We start from the raw sequence: 19,252 nt of genomic DNA on the forward strand, positions 1-19,252 counted from the left end.
GGGCTCGAGGCTGGTCGGTGCTCCTGACCAGAGCCGGCCACCCAAGGCACTGCCTCTCCATCCTGGGACAAAAGGTTCTCGCCGCAGTGCTGATCTCTAAGCCCCATGATGCACACCGATGCCCTCTATTGTATTTCCCTTATAAATACTACCGAGACTCACTGATTTCCTTGCCTGTGTTCCAAACACTCTACGATTTAAAAAACTCAGCCCCAGGTCTGTTCGGGGGGGTCGAGTTTGGGTCTGGGGACATCTGCTGAAAATGAACGGATGCTCCCACCGGCTCAGTTTTCCACTCCCACATGGGTTGGAATGGAAGTTTGATGGAGGCCTCTTTCCATTTAGAGGCTTCTGATAATGAGTGATGACTGGGGACAATCGTTACGGGGCAGAGGCAGTGGCAGGTACTGCCCACCAGGTGCCCACTTTGTGTCCGGCCTTGTGCCAGCACTCCAGGCCAGTAACTCACCCAGCCCCTCCTCCACCTGTTTGCAGAGGACAAAAGTGAGGTCCTCCCCACACAACTCAAAGGCAGCAGCTACCTCTTCCCTAGGAAGACGGGTGGCTCGGGGGAGGCAGGGAGTCCTGTGAGGGCTTGGCCTGTCCCCCTTGCAGTGGCACCTGGGACTTGCCCCCCACCCAGGGGTGGGAGTGGTGGGGCAGGGTGGCCGGCATGGCGTCTGCATACCTGACTGTGGTGTCAAACTCAAAGGGAAAGATGATGTCATGGTGGTGGCAGATCTGGCAAATGAAGCCGCGCTGGGTGCACAGGTCACAGTGGTAGACGTGCTGGGAGGCAAACTCGATCAGGGCCTTGAGGAAGCCTTCGTACACCCCGTCCGCGATCTGTGGAGGGCAAGTGCCGGCCGCCAGGCCTTCTGAGAGGCCGTGCCATGCCCGAGGCCGTCTGCAGAATGTGGCCTGCTGCTCCTCCTGGCGCCCTGCCTGGAGCATTCCTACCCCAAGAGGAGTTTCCTTCCACTTGGGCAAGCAAACCTCCCCGAGTGAGGCCGAGCCATGCAGGTGTGCAGTCCCTGTGCACAGAGGAATCCACTGTCCCCTCCCTCGAGGAAGGGAATGTCCCAAACCCTCACCCTCCCTACTCCCTCGCAGCCTGGAAGGCAGCTGAGCCCTGTGATCCTGGGCTTGGCTGTGGTGCCTGCCTGTCCCAGTGGGACCGAGGGCTCAGTCACTGCCCCAGGAAGCGTGGATGGCTGGACACCCATTCTGAGCTGCTGAAAGGCTGAAGATGGACGTCTTGCCTCAGTAAACTGCAGCCAGCAGCCCCTGCCCCAACATCTCCCTTTCTGATTTCTCCAGGAATAAGTTTCTAGGAATTAGGTTCCTCTGGGCTTCCCTGGTGACTCAGATAGTAAAGAATCTGCTTGCAATGTAGGAGACACGGGTCCCATCCCTGTGTTGGGAAGATCCCCTGGAGAAGGGAATAGCAACCCACTCTCATATTCTTGCCTGGACTCTTTGCTACCCTATGGACAGAGAGCCTGGCAGGCTACAGTCCATAGGGTCGCAAAGAGTCGGACCTGACTGAGCGACTAACACACACCTCAGGGGTGGCATTCTCACCTGCTGGAGGTCGGCGACACTGTACTTGTGAGGCGACTCCAAGAGATAATTCCTGTGGTTGAGCCTTCAAAGAAAAGACAAGAGGCTCCTCAGAAGGAATTTGGGCCCACCTGTGTTTGCGTTCATTCCCTCAGCACCGCTAAGCAGGGAGAAACAGCTCCAGCCTGGGCTCGGGACCTGGACTCCAGGTGCCCAGCTGCCAGGACCTTGGGCAAGTTCCTTAACCTCTGAACCTCAGGTTTCCTCACCTGAGCAAGAGAGCTCTTTTCGGGATTAAATAATTTATTTAAAGCATTTAACACAGTGCCTTGTACATAGTAAATGAATAATTATTAACCATAGTTGATAGCATTGTATCGTATAATTGAAATTTAAGAGCAGAACTCAAATGTTTTTTCTCTCTCACACACACACACTATACAGGTTGCTCAGATGGTACTGAATCTGCCTGCAATGCAGGAGATGCAAGTTCAATCCCTGGGTCGGGAAGAACCCCGGGAGGAGGAAATGGCAACCCACTCCAGTATTCCTGCCTGGAGAATTCCATGGACAGAGGAGTCTGGTGGGTTACAGTCCTTAAGGACACAAAGAGTTGGGCACGACTGAGTGACTAACACTTTCACTGTTCATATATACATATATATATATAATATATATAAAATATGTGAGGATGATGGATGTGTGAATTAATAAGATGGGAGGAAGTCTTTCATAGAATTGCTATTGCTAAGTCACTTCAGTCGTGTCCAACTCTGTGTGACCCCACAGACGGCAGCCCACCAGTCTTCCCCGTCCCTGGGATTCTCCAGGCAAGAACACTGGAGTGGGTTGCCATTTCCTTCTCCAATGCATGTAAGTGAAAAGTGAAAGTGAAGTCGCTCAGTCGTGTCCGACCCTCAGCGACCCCATGGACTGCAGCCTTCCAGGCTCCTCCATCCATGGGATTTTCCAGGCAAGAGTACTGGAGTGGGGTGCCATTGCCTTCTCTGTTCACAGAATAATCAATCATATATCAAATCATCACAAAAATACTATAAATATGTTACAACTTTGTAAATTATACTCAATAAAGTTGAAAAAATATTTTAAGATACTTTAAAAAGTCTATTTAAAAAATAATGAAGAGGCTCCCGGGAGGAGCCTCCACGGTTCTGCGGTTCTGGGTCCCTGCCCCAGCGCACCACGTGACTGGTGTCAGCACCACTGACCCGGGGCCAGCCCTCACGGCCCCGCCCAGCTCCCGCGCAGCACGCGGCTTTAAAAAAAATAAATAAATAAAAAAATAAAAAATAATGAAGAGGAGGACGATGAAAGCTAACGCTTGGAGCCAGGAACTGGACTAAAAGCTTGATATATATTAATTCATTTAATTCTCACAAGAATCCTGTGAGGTTGACACTATTATAACCCTCATTTTGAGAAGAGGAAATGGAGGCACAGAGAAGTTAAAGAACTTGCCTGTGGTCACACAGCTAGTAAGAGGCACAGCTGGAGTCTGAAAGCAGCAGTCTGGCTCCAGAGCCTGCATCCTTATCTCCCAGGTGAATGCCTAGAGGCTGTTATTAATAGCTATTGTCATTACTGCCACCATCATGTACCAGGGACAGTGCTGGGGACAGAAATGCACCAGACGTGGCTTCTGCCTTCCTATTGTAGTCCCTGGTCTAGCTTAGGGACAGACACTTAAGCATCTGGTTTTGGCGCTCTGGGAGAGGAGCTGTGGTGTCCTGAGTGCACAGATCCCATTTCAGAGGTGGGGGTGGGGGGCAGAGGACAAGGGCTCAGCTGCCACCAGCCTGGCTCTAGTTTCCACCTCACCAATGGCAGAGATCCCAAAGGTTACATCCTGAGAGATGGACAGGAAACACCTGCAAAAAATTCCTGCCTGGCCTTGCTGTGTGTCTGTGCGGTAGTGGGGCTGGGGGGAGAATTCCCCGGTCTGAGGATGCGCGGGAGCCTGCCCCAGGGTGCTCTGGACATCTGGAGGCAGGAAGGTGCCCAGGCCCGCGGCATCTGGAGTGGGTGCTTGACTGTGCCCACCCCAGGGCACGGCCCCGGTTCTAGGAGGAACCCCACCCAGGGCCGAGATGGCAAGCTCCACCAGGCAGCCCACGCTGTGCTGCCAAGTGGCCACTCAGTGCAACGTGCCGGTCTCCCCGGTAAACGTCCAGCTTTCTGGGAACAGGAAGCTGCCGTTTATCACCAGGAAAATGCAGGGGGAGGGGCAGAGGGGGTGCACAGGCTGTTCCTGAGCCAGCAGGAAGGGTGGGGCCCGTTTGGATGGAGAGTCTTCTCTGTCATCTGCCCTCTGCTCAGAGTCATGGAAGCTCAAGGAGCCAGCCAGGCCACCTACCCTGGGCTTGTGAGGTCCTCAGTGAGGCCCTCAGTTGCTGTGGAGGGGAGGTCAGCGCAGCCCCCTGAGAGAAAGATTCCAAGATCTGCCGATTTCTCCTCAACCCTTCCTGTCCTCTCAGCCTCCACCCCAACCACCTGAGTCCAGGCCTCCTCACCTCCTGTGCCAGTTACCACACCAGCCCCGATGCCCCACTGCTGTGCTGCCAAACTGGTCTTCAGGGAGTGTGACCATCCTATGCTCAAAACTCCTCAGCAGCTTCGGCCGCAGCAGAATAAAATCCTAGGCCTTTGTGGCGGCACAGAGGGTCTTCGAGGTCTAGCCCCTGTACCCAGTCTGGCTGCGCTGAGCCCTGCAAAGGTCCTGGCAAGCCACGCTTCCCCTCTACTCCCCAACCCCCCCCAAAGCCATGGGTTCCCTGCAGAAAATCCAGTCCAGGCTTCCTTTGGTTCTTTCACTAAACCCTGGTTCACCACATGGGCGATACCATTTGTGTTGGGGCAACTCTGCTTTCCGGTGAGTGAGGACAGAGTGGGATCTGGAAGCTCTTACAGTACAGATGGTGGCCAGACTGGAGAAGGGTGACCCCAGATTTCTGCTTGGTTCCCTTTAATACTATTTGAATACTATCTTTGTGAGGAAGAAAAGCATTTTTTTTCTTTTTAAAAGGAGAAAGAAAACTCCACAAACCTTCAGCTGATGCCACCTCCTCCAAGAAGCTCCCTGGCCCTCTGCACCCTGCCTCCTTCCTCACAGCACACGCCTCCCTGACCCAGGGCCATCTGTTCCCCTGTCTCTGTCCCTCCCTAGACACTGGGCCCCTCATGTGGCCCTCACCACAACTCTGGCAGGCCACATGAACATGGGGATCACTGGCCCATTTTATAGACAAGAAAACCGAGGCTCCGAGAAGTGAAGCCACTTCCTTGAGTCACACAGCAAGTCTGGGGGCAGATGAAGGCTGCTCCTGAGCTCTTTCTTCACCCTATGCTGCTTCTGAACTGGGACTTCTGCAGGCCTGGCCCTGCTTTCATGAAGGCTGGAAACAGCAACCAGAGAGAAAGAGGCAAGACTGCCCCCAGCTTCCAGACAGGGCAACCTGGACAGGCCAGTAAGGCTGCTGACCAATCTCAGCAGGGTAGGGATGGGCAAGTGAGGCTGGCACTCAGGACCTGCCCTACAGGCAGCTGGTCTACTCAGGTCTGCAGACATCCCTGAACTGGAGAGGGTCACAGGGTCCCACCTGACCTGAGATTTCACCACCCTGGACAGGGGGGCAGGAGGGCAGACTCTGGGGCCCTGGGTCCTGGAATCTCAGAAAGCATGGGAGTGAGGATCCACTGATGATGGAGACAGCAACAGCCTCCCCAGAAGCAGCCATCTGGGCCCCTCATGGTGGCCCCCAGAAGGCTTTCTGCTCTTCCAGGCCCTGCAGAGACCAGGAATCAGCCAGCTGCTCTGAGAGCCTGTGAGGGGCCAGCCTCTGTGCTTTGCCTAAGAGAGGGCTCCCCACAGCATCTCTCCAGTGCAGAGCAGCCCTGGAAGGGCAGGGACCAGGGCTGAGCAGGGGAGCCCAGCAGACAGGATGTCTGCGCCAGTCCTGTCGGGAGGAGTGGCTGCATGGGGAACATGGAGGGGCTTGTGAGCTGCTCCAAGTCCCCAGAAACCAGCAAGGAAGCCTAACTGGGCAGCAGGCACAGGCTCGTCCACCCAAGGTCTGTCCTCCCGGGGCCCCAGGACAGCGTAGCCCCACAGAAGGTGTCACCCCCTACCCCTAGCTGAGCACTGAAAGTCCCCCAGGCACTGGGCACCAAGAAGCTCTGTGCAGGGCATCCTGAGGGTCCTGGCCCAACCTTGTCCTCTTGCAAGGATTTGGGAAGGGCTGCTGCCAGGGTGGCAGAGTCAAGCCGCTGTGGGGCGGAGGGCTGGTGGGGCCCCGGGGAGCCAGGAGACCAGCCCCTCTCGCGTCTCTGGTCTCCTCTCACACATCCCCACTTTCCTTCTCACCGGAAATTTCTCCCTATTCTGTCCAAACATGGGGCCTTAATCCACAGCCCATGCACATCACTACTTCTGTCTGGAACACTCTTTCCTGCAAATCCCCTCTTTCCCACTCATTTCGCAGATCTCACACTGGAGGTCAGTTCCTCTAGGAAGCCCCCTCCCCCATCAGTGCCCTCCAATATGCGTCAGTCCCCGGACTCCGCTGTACTTCCAGGGCATCCTGCTCTCTCCTCTGCCCTCACTCCTGGGGGTAGCCGCTGCCCTGCTCCCCTCCGCCCTCACTCCTGGGGGTAGCCACTGCCCTGCTCCCTGCCGTGCCCTCTAGAGGGCTGGATCCAAGTCCACTGTGCTCAGCCCCAGGCCCCACACCCCTCGCCGGGCACTGAGCGCATTCTCAATAAGCACTTGTCAAATGAATGAAGGCATTACATGCACAAATAAAAGCCACTCCTAAATGCAGAGAGGGAGTCCTCCACCCAGCCCTGGCATTTCTCCCAAGAAGTTGCTTGTGCACTGACCCTGTGTGTAGTATATGTGTGTGTGTGTGTCCCCGTGTCCAGGCACTGAGCAAGCCACTCTTAGATGTGTGTATGTGTCTGTGTCTCTGTGTCCCTGTGTGTGTGTGTGTGTATATCTGTATCTCTGTGTGTGTCTGTATCTGTGTATGTGTGTCTCTTTGTGTGTGTGTCTCTGTGTGTGTGTGTGTGTGTGTTTCTCTCTCTGTCTCTGTGTGTGTGTCCCTGTGTGTGTGTGCCTGTGTTTATGTGTGTGTCTGTATCTGTATGTGTGTCTGTGTGTCTGTGTGTGTGTTTCTCTCTGTGTCTCTTTGTATGTGTGTGTGTGTGTCTGTCTGTGGTGTGTGTGTCTCTTTGTGTATGTGTGTATCTCTCTCTCTGTCTCTGTGTCTGTGTGTGTGTCTTTCTTTGTGTGTGTGTCTCTCTCTATCTCTATGTGTGTGTCTCTCTGTGTATGTCTATCTGTGTGTGTGTGTGTCTCTCTGTGTGCCTGTTTCTCTCTGTCTCTGTGTGTCTCTCTCTGTCTGTGTGTGTCTGTGTCTGTGTGTGTGTGTCTCTGTGTGTGTGTGTGTCTCTCTCTCTGTCAGTGTATGTGTGTGTCTCTCTCTGTGTATGTGTGTGTCTGTGTGTCTCTTTGTGTCTGTGTGTGTGTGTCTGTGTGTGTGTGTTTCTGTCTCTCTCTGTGTATGTGTGTGTCTCTGTGTGTCTCTTTGTGTCTGTGTGTGTGTGTCTCTGTGTGTGTTTCTGTCTCTGTCTGTGTATGTGTGTGTCTCTGTGTGTCTCTTTGTGTCTGTGTGTGTGTGTCTCTGTGTGTGTGTTTCTGTCTCTGTCTGTGTATGTGTGTGTCTCTTTGTGTCTGTGTGTCTTTGTGTGTCTGTGTGTCTGTGTCCCCAGGTCTGGGTGCTCACCTCTTGCTCAGCTCCTTCAGGGCTCCGCTCCGGCACAGGCCCAGATAGTCCCCCAGCAGCTTCAGCTGCTCCCGGCTCCTCCCGATGAGGTGCATCTGCTCCACGTGCTCGTACAGCGACGCATTCACCAGCTGCAGGTTGATGAGGGGCTGGGCCCGGATCTGTGTCAGGAACTTCAGGGCCTGCCTGCAGACCTGAGGACACCACCGGGCAGCGAGGGTGAGACAGGAGGGCCATTTTGTAAGCGCCTGAGGTCGCCAGGCGCTGGGCCACCTACTCCCTCGCTCACCCCTCCAGCCACCTGCCGAGGGAAGCGGCACCATCTTCATTTTACAGACAAGGAAACTGAGGTTCAGAGAGAGGAAGTGACTTGGCCAAGGCCCACGGCTCAGATAAGTCAGGATTTGAACCCAGTTGATCTGGCTTCCAAACCTGCTCTTCCCCCTTTGGCACCAGCGGCTGCCCCTCCCTGACCACGCGGGGACGGGAAGGAGGGTCCACACGCCTCTCCCCCTGGGCCTCACAGATCCTTCCCACTATTTCCTGGCCTCCCCGCCCCTGCCCCCACTTTTCTGCCGAAAGGAAACAGACACTACCCTGGGCCGATTCAGGAACCAGGTGACCGATCTGAGTCAGGCTCCAACCACAGGAAACCATGGATCAGATACAGCTTAACCAGAGGTTTCCCGAGCTTCTTCCGTCCTCACTAACAGCACCAACCAGGGCAGGGCCTCCCTCCAAGTCTCCACGTGGAGCTGAGTGATCGATCTGGGTTTCTCCCACTTGATAGACGTGGAAGGTTCTACTCTCAGCCCTGACCCTAACACCAACTACTGAGCGCCTATTATTTGCCAGACACTGGGCTAAGGACCTTGACCACATCCTTTCTTCATCCTCACAACAACCCAGAGGGGAAGGTGTCATCATCCCCATTTTACAGATATGGAAACTGAGACTCAGAGGAGCTAAAGTGACTGATCCAAGCCAACAGAAAGAAAGCAGAGCCCAGGTGTGAACTGAGTGCTGTCTCTGCATCCTTGGCCGCCTCACTTACAAAGAGAAGCCCCTTCCCCTGCAGTCTCTTTGGGGAGGATAAGGATGGAGGAGCTGAGGTGTTCTCCACCATCAACCACCCTGCAGTGCTTAGTCTGACTTTGGATCCTGGATCCACCCCTTCTCAACTGTATGACCTCAAGAAACTTACTTAACCTCTCTGTGATTCAGTTTCCTCATCTGTAAAATGGGGGAAATACAAGCACCTACTGCATGGGATTGAGTTTCAATTAAAAGAAAATCCAGGTAAGCAGCTTCTCAGTGAATGGGAGTTGCCATCAGATTCTGTGGGTGCCTGTGTGGTCCAAGCATCTGTCCGCTGGCCCCGGGGGATGGGCCAGGGCCAGAGGAGACTGTTAGGCCAAGGCTGCTCTTCCGGCTTCAACCAGCATTTCTCACCTCACTGGTATCTCCACCTTTCCCCATTTCCCAGAGCCCCGAGGAACCAGCCCCCAGCCGACAGGCATCCCACTGGCAAAGGCCTGGTGAGTCAGTGACTCAGGTCAGACTGCTGTTGCCCAGCCTGTCCCACAACTCAGCCCCAGGCTTAGGGTGAGGCCCAGATGAAATAACACGCAGGAATGCGCGCTGGAAACTGCCAAGTACACAGACAGGCATGAGCTTTGAGCTCTCCTGGGACTGTTCCTCCCCCACGGCTGTGGAGGAGACAGACAAAGGGAGAAGCCCCAGGCTTGGGCTGACATCCTGCCAAGTGCCAGCCAGGCCTTGCACAAGTGGGTCAGCCAGACAGTGGACAAGGGGCCCCTACCCTGCCAGCCTGCCACTTTCTATTCTGAACCTTCCTGTCTTTCCCAGGTCTAGCATCTTTGAGAGTTGGATGCTTCCTGACCTTAGGTATGCCAAGGGAATTGTTAGAATTTTCTAGTTGGAAAAAGGAAGTGGCACCAAAATTACCGCAGTGAATAGGGAGACGGCTCAACAGAGGCATCCGAATGTTGTAAACGCTGAGGGTGTTTTATGACCAGAGGGTTCTTTGTACTGTGGTCATCTTGAGGTTTAATTTTCTCCATGTAGTTAGTTAAGTACATAACACGGAGGGCAGGGGTGAGGATGAGGTAACCAATAAAAAGCCAAAGTGAAGCTAATGTTGGGACTTCTCTAAGCTAATGTGATCCAGTGGTGAAGATTCTGTGCTTCCAATGCAGGGGGTGCCGGTTCGATCCCTGGTGGGGAAACTAAGATCCCATATGCAACACGGCCAAAAAAAGAGAAAGAGAACCAAAGTGAAGGTAACAGGTGTTTTCCATCCCCAGCGGGTGGAGGCCAGGGTGGTACAGGTTCCGAGAATTATGTTCTCTGGGCTCTGATGGGGACATATGAAGAGACAGCATGGCTGGCAGGCCTGGGTCTTGAGAGAAGTTTCCTCTGTTTCTGTGTCTTAACAGAAATCTGTGCCTTTGGGAGAAAGCCGAGTCCACACCTCTTGAGGCAGACCCTGACCGAATGAATTAGGGGCAGAAGGTGAGGCCCTAGGAAAGGGAAGGGGCACCATCTAAGTGACTGGTGGGTTCTGTTTCCTTTAGTCCTCACTGCCCGGAGACAGACACTGTAATTAACCCCCCTTCACGGACAAGGAGCCTGGTGGGCTGCCGTCTACGGGGTCGCACAGAGTCAGACACGACTGAGGCGACTTGGCGGCAGCAGCAGCAGCGTGGACAGGGAAACGGGAAGCAGAAGAGTTTGCTCAGGGTAACACAGCTATGTAAGTAGATAAGCTCAGCTGAAGAAGAGGAAAATCGGAAAGACTGCAGGATGCATCATATTTAAAAGCATTTGGTGAACATCAAAAAGTATCTAAGATGTAATACTAACTGAACAAACATGTTATAAAGCAGTATAAGCCCAGAATGATTCCAAATGTAACAAAAAGTAGACGCCTGTATGCCTGGAAAAGGTTGACTGCTCCCAGGGGAAGTGTAGCAGCTGGCTGGCCCATTCATCCATCCATCCATCCATTATCTACCCAACTACGTTCATCCATCCACCCATCTATACATCCATCCACATATCTACCATCCATCCATTCATATCCATCCACCAAGCCACCCTTCAACCCATGCATGCAACTACCCACCTAACCCATCCATCCATCCTCTATATCTAATCTATTCTATTATTTCTGCCTATCTATCTATGCTGGTGCTCTAAGCAGTTTTATCTGTGCCCATGGGGAACTACAGTGAACCATCCTGATTCCTACCTGAGGACCAAGGCAGGGATGGACAGAGCTCTGCCCAGGGGCTGTAGACCAGCACCAAATTACTTTCTTGGTCAGCTCCCCCACATCATGGAGCCTAAACTAGTGACCCTGGCTTCTCTAGAGCCAAACTCCCCCAAACATATGAATGGCAGCAGCAAAGAGGAGCGAGCCCTTCTCTGTCACTCAGCAGCGCTGTATGGCTATGACAGGCTGGGCTCAAGACTTACCAGGCGCTTGGTGAGGTCCCAGTTGTGGATGATCCTGGCCGGGATCACTGAGACATCGTCTTGATGGCAGATGTCACAGTAATAGAGGCCAGAGAAGGCACAGAGCTTGGGTCGCACAAATGAGAAGCCGATCTGCCGGGAGCAGCCTGCGGAGAGGAACAGGGGGAGGGTGAGCAGCAGTGGGGCCAGAGTCAGCTCCTGAGCAACACAGGAGCTGCCGAGGCAAAGGGCCTGCTAGCTAGGGAACGCGGCCCGATTAGAAAGGAGAGCATGAAGATAAAAACAACCGCCATTCATATTCCCACCAATCAGAATCAACTCTGGTAATTAACCTTTATGACAAAACACTGTAAGAATTATTGTCACTGTTTCCCAGCTGAAGAAACTGATGCACAGAGAGGTTAGGAAACCTGCTCACTCACACCACGAATGGGTGCACAGCTGGAGTCAAGTTTGGGTCAGGTTGGAGCAGAGCCCGCATTCTCTTATTCCTAACTGCCTCTGTTCAATGTTTCCATGGCTTGTCCACCAATCCCAGCCTCCGCTAAGCTCACCCCTCCACTGGGGCCCAAAAATGGAAGCAGGGAGTCAAAGTCTCGGCAGGGAGCTGGGGACATGGGGCTGGACATAGAGGTGGTGGACATGGCCTGAAGCCAGGGCCTGTTACCTCGGGATGGGGCACAGGGCCCAGCTTCAGTCCCTCTGCTGGAGTCCCCCAAAGCAGGGGACAGAAGGGATCAAAGTAGGGTGTGCCCAGGGCACCAGAGGCAGGGCTCAAATCCTGAGCACAGGCCCTGCCTCCTACAGGGCCAGGGGGTGTCCCTTCAGCCTCCTGGAGATTAGAAGGGCTGGTTCTTTGGTGTATGCGCTGTCTCATTCTGACCCTCACTGAATTTTTGCAAGGTTCCAATTCAGCTACTATTTGCTACTTTGTGGGGTTATTACAAAGTTTAAATGAGGTTTTGAAAGTAAACTATGAGATATAAGCCAGATGTCAGAGGCTGGTGGCCTGGCCACAGAGCTCTGTGGGCAGAAAGAAGGCCCAAACTCCCCAGTTTCAGTCTGGCTGGCTTGGGGCTGGTGGGGGTGGGAGGAATAATGGTGGCAGGTGTGGGGAAAGCTGCCTGCTAGCATCCACATCCCCAGTGGGGAAGCCCTCCTCCTAGCCCTGGGGGCCTGGCCTCCTCTCTGAACCTGGAGCCCATGGGTTAAAGGGCAAAGTGTGAGTGTTAGGGGCTGGCAGGTGGGGGAGGAGGGCAAGGGGTGAACAGGGGCTTGAAGACTTTTTTCTGCAAGAAGCTCTGCTCTGCATAGCTTCTCCATCCTCTGGGGGTGGAAGGAGGAGGGGGACCAACCACAGACCACTTCCTTCAGATGCTTGAAGCAGGCTTTCCCCTCCAGTCCCACATGCTCCACCCTGACGGGATGGCTCCTAGACGGCGCACAGCTGCGTCTCCCCGTGCAGCAGGGCCACCTCCTCACAGTTCAGCTGAAAGGCCCAGGCTGAAGGAAATGGGTGTCTGGACTGAGGAGAAGACCTAGAAATGGGATGTGAGCAAGGGAGTATCATGCAGCCTTGAAAGCACGGGAGTGGAGAGGCCCTGTGGGTGCCTGGCTAAAAGCACAGGTTCTGGGGCCACTAAGTCCTCTTCCGGCTCCACCATCGCTCGCTGTGTGAACCTGGGACAGGACTCACCAGTCCTGTGACTCAGTTTCCTCAGCTATAAATAGAGACAAATCCCAACGGGGTTGTTGTCAGGATTAAATGAGACAATCCAAAGAAAGCATCTGGCCCAGTGCCTGGCATGGGAGGACTGGATCTGATGATGCTAATGACACAGCAGATGTACTGACGCAGAAGAATGTGCTAACATATTCCTAACTGGATTAAAGCCAAGCTGAAGAACAATAGATATAGCTGAGCTGTCTAAAATCGTGGCCACAAGCCACAGGTGCCCATTTAAATATATTATTAAAAAGGATTTCCCAGGTGGCTCAGTGGTAAAAAATCCGTCTGCCAGTGCGGGAGACCCAGGAGCCATGGGGTCGAAGAAGCCCCTGGGTCGAGAAGATCCCCTGGAGGAGGAAATGGCACCCTACTCCAGTATTCTTGCCTGGAAAATTCCATGGACAGAGGAGCCTGGCGGGTTGCAGTCCACAGGACTGCAAAGAGTCAGACACGACTGAGCATGCACACACACACATTATTAAAGCCAAATGAAAATTCACTTCCTTCCACACCAGGAAGCCACACGAAATATGCAGTAGCCACACGTGGCTTGTAGCTACGCTACTGGATGGCACAGATTCTAGAACATTGTCATCGTCACAGAAAGTTCTGTTGGCCAGTAAGTAGTATGAGCCTATTTTTGTAATTAAATACCTGTGCACACTTGTAAAAGCTTGCAAAAATATTTGAAGCCCTGGCTCCAGAAGAATATAATATGATCATGGAACAGCCTAATTGGCTGCAACATCCCCGAGGCAGTATGGGGGCGCCTGTGGGGAGCAGGAAGGAGTGCAGAGCCTAGAGCAGGAACCCCAGTGCGGGCAGGCTGGAGGTGGGGGACAGGGAGTCAGCACCTGCACAGAAGCAGCCCTGGGAGTCGAGGCCTTTCTCTGTGGGGATGGCCACCAGGTACTGCAACAGGAAGCCGTTCTCCCGCGTGGCAAACTTCAGCACCTCCTGACAGCTTTCATCCAGACTGCCACCGAGGGTCACCGCCTCCTCGGCCGTCTCCAGGTAGGACGCCAGGACCTTGCGTAGCACGTCCCTCCACAGGGCAGCCTCCTCGGCATTCCCGGCCTGCAGCTTCAGGATGGCCTTGGCCGTAATGATTTTGAAGAAGGCTGGGCCCCCGAGGCTCGTGTCCGGCAGGATATCGCGGATGGTCTCGACTCCGTGGCTGTCACTTAACATCTTCTCGTTGTTTCTCACGCGGAAGCACTTGAGGGACTCCAAGGACAGGGAGAAGATGTAGGGCGTCCACGTGCGGTCCGTGTACAGGTAGAGAAGGGACTCTTTGATAGCGTCGGGCTCAGGCACCTGGGAGAAGGACCAGTTGAACTGCAGGCCCTGGGGGGTTTCAGCCTCTATGTGCAGGTCCAAGGGGGCGGGGTGGCCACTCTGGGGGACCTCTGGGGGGTCCTCGGGCTCCTCTGGGTACTGGATGGTCACCCAGTCGTCCTCCTGTAGGGGCCGGCACTTCTGCAGCACCTCGCGCACCCGGTCCAGCCAGTCCTCGGCTTCATCCCGGGACGAGGCGCGCAGGGTCAGCTTCTTGCCAGAGAAGAGCAGCTCGAAGCGGCCGTCGCTGTGGGCTGGCCCCACGGACTCGCAGCGCAGCAGTGAGCAGGTCTCCACGCAGGTGCGCTCCTTGCCGCTCAGGAAGAGGCGCAACTCCAGTGGGGAGAGCTCGCAGAAGAATTCCTTCCAGATTCCCATGGCCCCCCGCCGCTCCACCGTGCCCAGCTTCAGGAGCCCCCGGAATGGGTTGGACAGCCCTGCAGGCAGAAAGAGGCGCTTTAGATGATAGGTCTGCCCCTTCGCCACCCTGGATAATATCCGGGGCCCGAGTCCTGTCGTGGGTGTGGACTCTGTGACCACCCGGAGAACATAGGCCACCGCCGGCTGGATGGGAACGTATTTTGAGAGCCTCCCTCCTACCCTCACCCCAGCTGATGACTGCATTCTTCAATTTCACTGAGAAAAGAAAAGCACTTCAACAATCACCTCCATGTGCGCTTCACTACACCCCTTCCAGCATCTGCACCCACACTCTGAGTCCCGTCGCTGGGGATGAACTGACTGTGCTTCTGTCTGAGGCCACCCTCCCATCTGTGCAATTGTGCAGGGGGTCCCCCCACCACCACCCCGCCTACTCAAGGACAAGGACGTCTCTCCAGCAATCTTTTCTGCCCCTCCTGCGTCACTGTCTTCTCCCTCTCTCCTGGATCATTCCCATCAGCCCACAAACTCGCTGTTATTTCTCCCAGCATTAAAAATATCTCTCGACTCTACTCACATCTCTAATTACCACCCTGGGTCTCTGTCCCCTTTACAGAAACCCCCCTGAGGAGGCGTGGGAATGTCTCTGGGACTCCCTCCTTCTATTCTTTCTTGAACGTCCTCCGAGCAGCCTTCTGTCCCGAGTCCACAGAATCTGCCCTTGGCAAGGCTACCAGGCCCTCCTTGTTGCCAAGTCCTAAGGCTAGTCGTTGGTTCCCATCTGGCCTGGCCCATCAGCATCACGGCACACCGCAGAGCCCCCCTTTCCTGGGGTCTTCTCTGCCAGCACTGGTCCCCCTCTCCTGTCTCCCGGATGCTCCCTCCTCTCACTGGCCTCTTCATGGAGGCCCTGGGCTTGGCCCTGGTTCTCTTCTCTACTAATACCCACTTTTCCAAGCTGGTCTTCCCTGGTCTTGGGGCTTTATGCCAACAACTCCTCAGTTTTCATCTCCAGCCTGGACCTCGCCCTTGAGCTTTAGATTCCAATCTCCATCTGCTCCGTGTATGTCTAATAGGCTTCTCAAAGTTGACACGTCCAAAAACGTGTTCCTGATTCTCCCACTCCAAACCCACTTCTCTCCTGATGTTCTTCGTCTAGTAAAATGGCAAACTTCATCCTCCCAGATGCTTGGGCCAAAAACTTGGGAGCTATCCTTGATTTTTTTTTTCCTTTCACACCCCACATCTAATCTATCAGCAAATCCTCTTGGTATACCCAGAGCCTTTCTCCACTTCTCACCGCCTCCACCACTCTCACAGGGGCTTGGTCCACCATCATTTCTGGCTGGGCTTATGGCTGTGGCCTCCTGACTGGTCTATGTCCCCCTGAAGCCCCTCAAGAAATGAGCCAGGATGACTCCCCTGGAGAGTCCCCAGAGTCAGATCACGTCTCTCTCAGAGCAAAAGCCAACGTCCTTACTGTGGCCCACGAGGCCCCCCATCACTCTGACCTCATCTCTAGCCACCCCCTTCCCATCTCCTCTGTTCCAGCTACTCTGGTCTCTGCTGCTTACTGGACACATCAAGCATGTTCCTGTCGCAGGGCCTTTGCACACGTTCTCCCTGCTTGAAATACAACGATTGCCTCGTGCCTCTCTCCCCACCTTTCCAGTCTCCTCAAATGTCACCTAATTTGTGAGGCCTCCCTTGGCCAGCCTTTATTTATTTATTCACTTTCTGGCCGTGCTGTGCAGCTTGCAGGATCTTCATTCCCTGAACAGGGATTGAACGTGGGCCCCAGCAGTCAAAGTGTGGAGTCTTAACCATTGGACCATGAGGGAAATCCCTGGCCATCCTTTATGAAACAGTACCCTGCCCACCTCCCAGTTTACTATTCCCCACAGGAATGATCACCCGCCCCACTATATGTTTACTTGTTCATCTGCTTCTTTCCTGTCTCTCACACTAGAATACAACTCCCATGAAGATAAGGACCTGGCCTGGTTTCCTGTTGTGTCCCCAGCACCTAGAATAGCACCCGGCACATCGCAGGTGCCCAATAAGTATCTGTTGAGTAGGGAGTGTGTGTACCACACACAGCCCAAGGCTCCCTGATCCCTGGGGGCTAGCCATCTTCCTGAACAAGGGGGTCCAAAGGACACACAATTCTCTCTCCCAGCTTGGACTAGCCTTAGAGATTTCAAATCATTGTGTAGGGTCTTCCTATCCTTCCGGGTACCTGATGATACAGGCATAAAGCACACCTTCTCTGGTATGGTTGTAACCATCACATGCGCTGAAAGAAAAACCTAAGAGGAGGTGGCATGGAAACCAGGGCTGTGCCCAGACTCCCTGAACCAGGGCCCCAGAAACCCAGCCAGCATCCTCTGCTGCTGCTGCTGCTGCTGCTGCTGCTGCTGCTGAGTCGCTTCAGTCATGTCCGACTCTGTGCGACCCCATAGATGGCAGCCCACCAGGCTCCGCCGTCCCTGGGATTCTCCAGGCAAGAACACTGGAGTGGGTTGCCATTTCTTTCTCCAATGCGTGAAAGTGAAAAGTGAAAGCGAAGTCACTCAGTCCGACTCTTAGTGTCTGACTCCTAGCGACCCCATGGACCGCAGCCTACCAGGCTCCTCCGTCCGTGGAATTTTCCAGGCAAGAGCACTGGAGTGGGGTGCCATTGCTGCTGGGTCACTGCAAACAGAGAATGAGGCGACAAACAGACTGACCCTAGCACACACTTGCACATTTGTTTGTTTCTGAGGGTTACAGAAAAATTAGGTTATGGTTGTTCAATGCTTTACGGAATTTCATAGGATGTGGAGGTCGAGCTGGCCTCCTTGTGAACTGCACACAGAGGACACTGAACAAACGGCAGATCTGAAAACCCCACCAGAGCTGCTAAATAAACCATCTGCGAGAAGGGCCTTAGGGAGGAGCAGCTGGAACATCTGAGCCTTCAAGAGGCGGGCGGGGCTTTCCTTCTGGGGTCATACTCCTAAGATTATTTTATGTATCTTACATATAATCTATGGATAATCATTAAGATTTACAGGAGAGTTTCAGGGAAGTTATTTTCCATTCTCGTGTATGAAACAGTACTCGTGTACTCTGCAGGCAGTTTTGAGCATTACTGTCTTAAGAGTTTGAGAGTGGATGTATCTGTGTGGCTGATTCACTTTGCGGTACACCTGAAACTAACAGGGCATAGTAAATCAACTATATTCCAATAAAAATTAAAAAAAAGATTTTATGAGAAAATACAGTACTCTTCCCGAAATGCCTTCCTGAATTACTCTGCATGGGTGCTCCTTATTAATTTTGGGATGAGGTTTTTCTTGGGAGAAGATACCACCCAATCAGTAACGCAAAAGAACTGCTCTCCGAAAGGCACTGCTCATGCGCAGTGCGGCACCGGAAGCCCGCAGAGCTGCCTACCCATCTGCCGTCGATGCACCACCCTGAAGTTCCTGTGTTCCGGCGGCGGCAGGGCAGCCCTGCTTCTCCCGCTTCCTGGGGAAGGTGCGCAAGCTTTGTCTAAGGCCTCCATGGAGCAGCTTCGTCTTGGTTCTTGCACGAGGAGGCCAGGCCTTGACTCAGGAATCTCTCTGGGAGAAGCTGTGGCGGCATCAGAAGGACTCTGTCTGGGCTGTTCCCGGGGAGGCCGGTAGAAGTCATCTTCTGAGATCCAGCTCTTGCTTTTCTATTGGGAAAGAAGGAAAGGCAGGTTCGTTTGTTGTTGTTGTTTTTTTTTTTTTTGGTTCGTTTGTTTTTAAAAACACCTTTATTGAGACATGATTCACACCATAAGATTAAACCATTTAAAGTGTATAATTCAGGGACTTCCCTGGAAGTCCAGTGGTTACGACCCTGCCCTTCCACTGCAGGGGGAGTGGGTTCCATCCCTGATTGGGGAACTAAGATCTAGCATGATGTGACAAAAAAAAAAAAAAAGTGTGTAATTCGGTAGTTTTAGCATATTCATCGGAGAAGGCAATGGCACCCCACTCCAGTTCTCTTGCCTGGAAAATCCCATGGACGGAGGGCCCTGGTGGGCTGCAGTCCATGAGGTCGCTAGGAGTTGGACACAACTGAGCGACTTCACTTTCACTTTTCACTTTCATGCATTGGAGAAGGAAATGGCAACCCACTCCAGTGTTCTTGCCTGGAGAATCCCAGGGACAGGGGAGCCTGGTGGGCTGCCATCTATGGGGTCGCACAGAGTCGGACACGATTGAAGTGACTTAGCAGCAGCAGCAGCAGCAGCAGCAGCAGCAGCATATTCATGGAGTTGTGCAACCATCAGCACAATCTATGTTTAGAACATTTTCATTGTTCCATAAGGAAGCCCCATCAGCAGCCACTCCCTGTTTACCCTCAACCACTCCAGTTCTAGGCAGTCAGTAATCTACTTTCTGTTTCCATGTGTGAGGACTCGGTTGTGTCCAACTCTTTGTGACCCCATGGACTGTAGCCTGCCAGGCTCCTCTGTCCATGGGATTCTCCAGGCAAGAATACTGCAGTGGCTTGCCATTTCCTCCTCCAGGGAATCTTCCTAACCCAGGGATCAAACTCGCCTTTCTTGTGTCTCTGCATTGCAGACAGATTCTTTACCCCTGCACCACCTGGGAAACCCCCTCTGTTTCCTTGGGTTTGCCCATTTTGAATATGTATAAACGAAATTTAACAACATGTGGTCTTTTGAAACTGGTTTCTTTCCCTTAGCATGATGTTTTCAAGGTTTATCCATGTCCTGGCATGTATCATTACTTCATTCCTTTTTATTACCAATTGATATTCCAATTATGGATTTATCATGTTTTATATATCCACTCCTCAGAGGATGGACATATGAGTAGTTTTCTGCTTTTTGGCAATTATGAATAATGCTGCAGAGAACCTTGATGTATAAGTTTTTCTGTGGATGCATGTTTTCTAT

General features: G+C 53.3%; 1 protein-coding gene across 5 annotated transcripts in view; it reads right to left on the reverse strand.

Annotated features, from left to right (window-relative positions):
• The window catches only part of PLEKHM1 (pleckstrin homology and RUN domain containing M1), a 54,612-nt gene that overhangs the window by 2,242 nt on the left and 33,118 nt on the right, over positions 1-19,252 (reverse strand). For 4 of the 5 annotated variants that reach the window (XM_061392174.1, XM_061392176.1, XM_061392173.1 and 1 more), the window contains 6 exons: positions 17,752-18,016; positions 13,449-14,369; positions 10,866-11,011; positions 7,365-7,558; positions 1,585-1,648; positions 689-846 (listed from right to left, as the gene is read on the reverse strand). In XM_061392174.1, coding sequence (XP_061248158.1) covers positions 689-846; positions 1,585-1,648; positions 7,365-7,558; positions 10,866-11,011; positions 13,449-14,369; positions 17,752-18,016 — 1,748 coding nt within the window. Of the gene's footprint in view, positions 1-688; positions 847-1,584; positions 1,649-7,364; positions 7,559-10,865; positions 11,012-13,448; positions 14,370-17,751; positions 18,017-19,252 lie in introns of those variants that run through there. The other variant, XM_061392178.1, reaches the window with a different exon arrangement.

This window comes from Bos javanicus, chromosome 19 (genome assembly GCF_032452875.1).
Source record: "Bos javanicus breed banteng chromosome 19, ARS-OSU_banteng_1.0, whole genome shotgun sequence".
Classification (NCBI taxonomy): domain Eukaryota; kingdom Metazoa; phylum Chordata; class Mammalia; order Artiodactyla; family Bovidae; genus Bos; species Bos javanicus.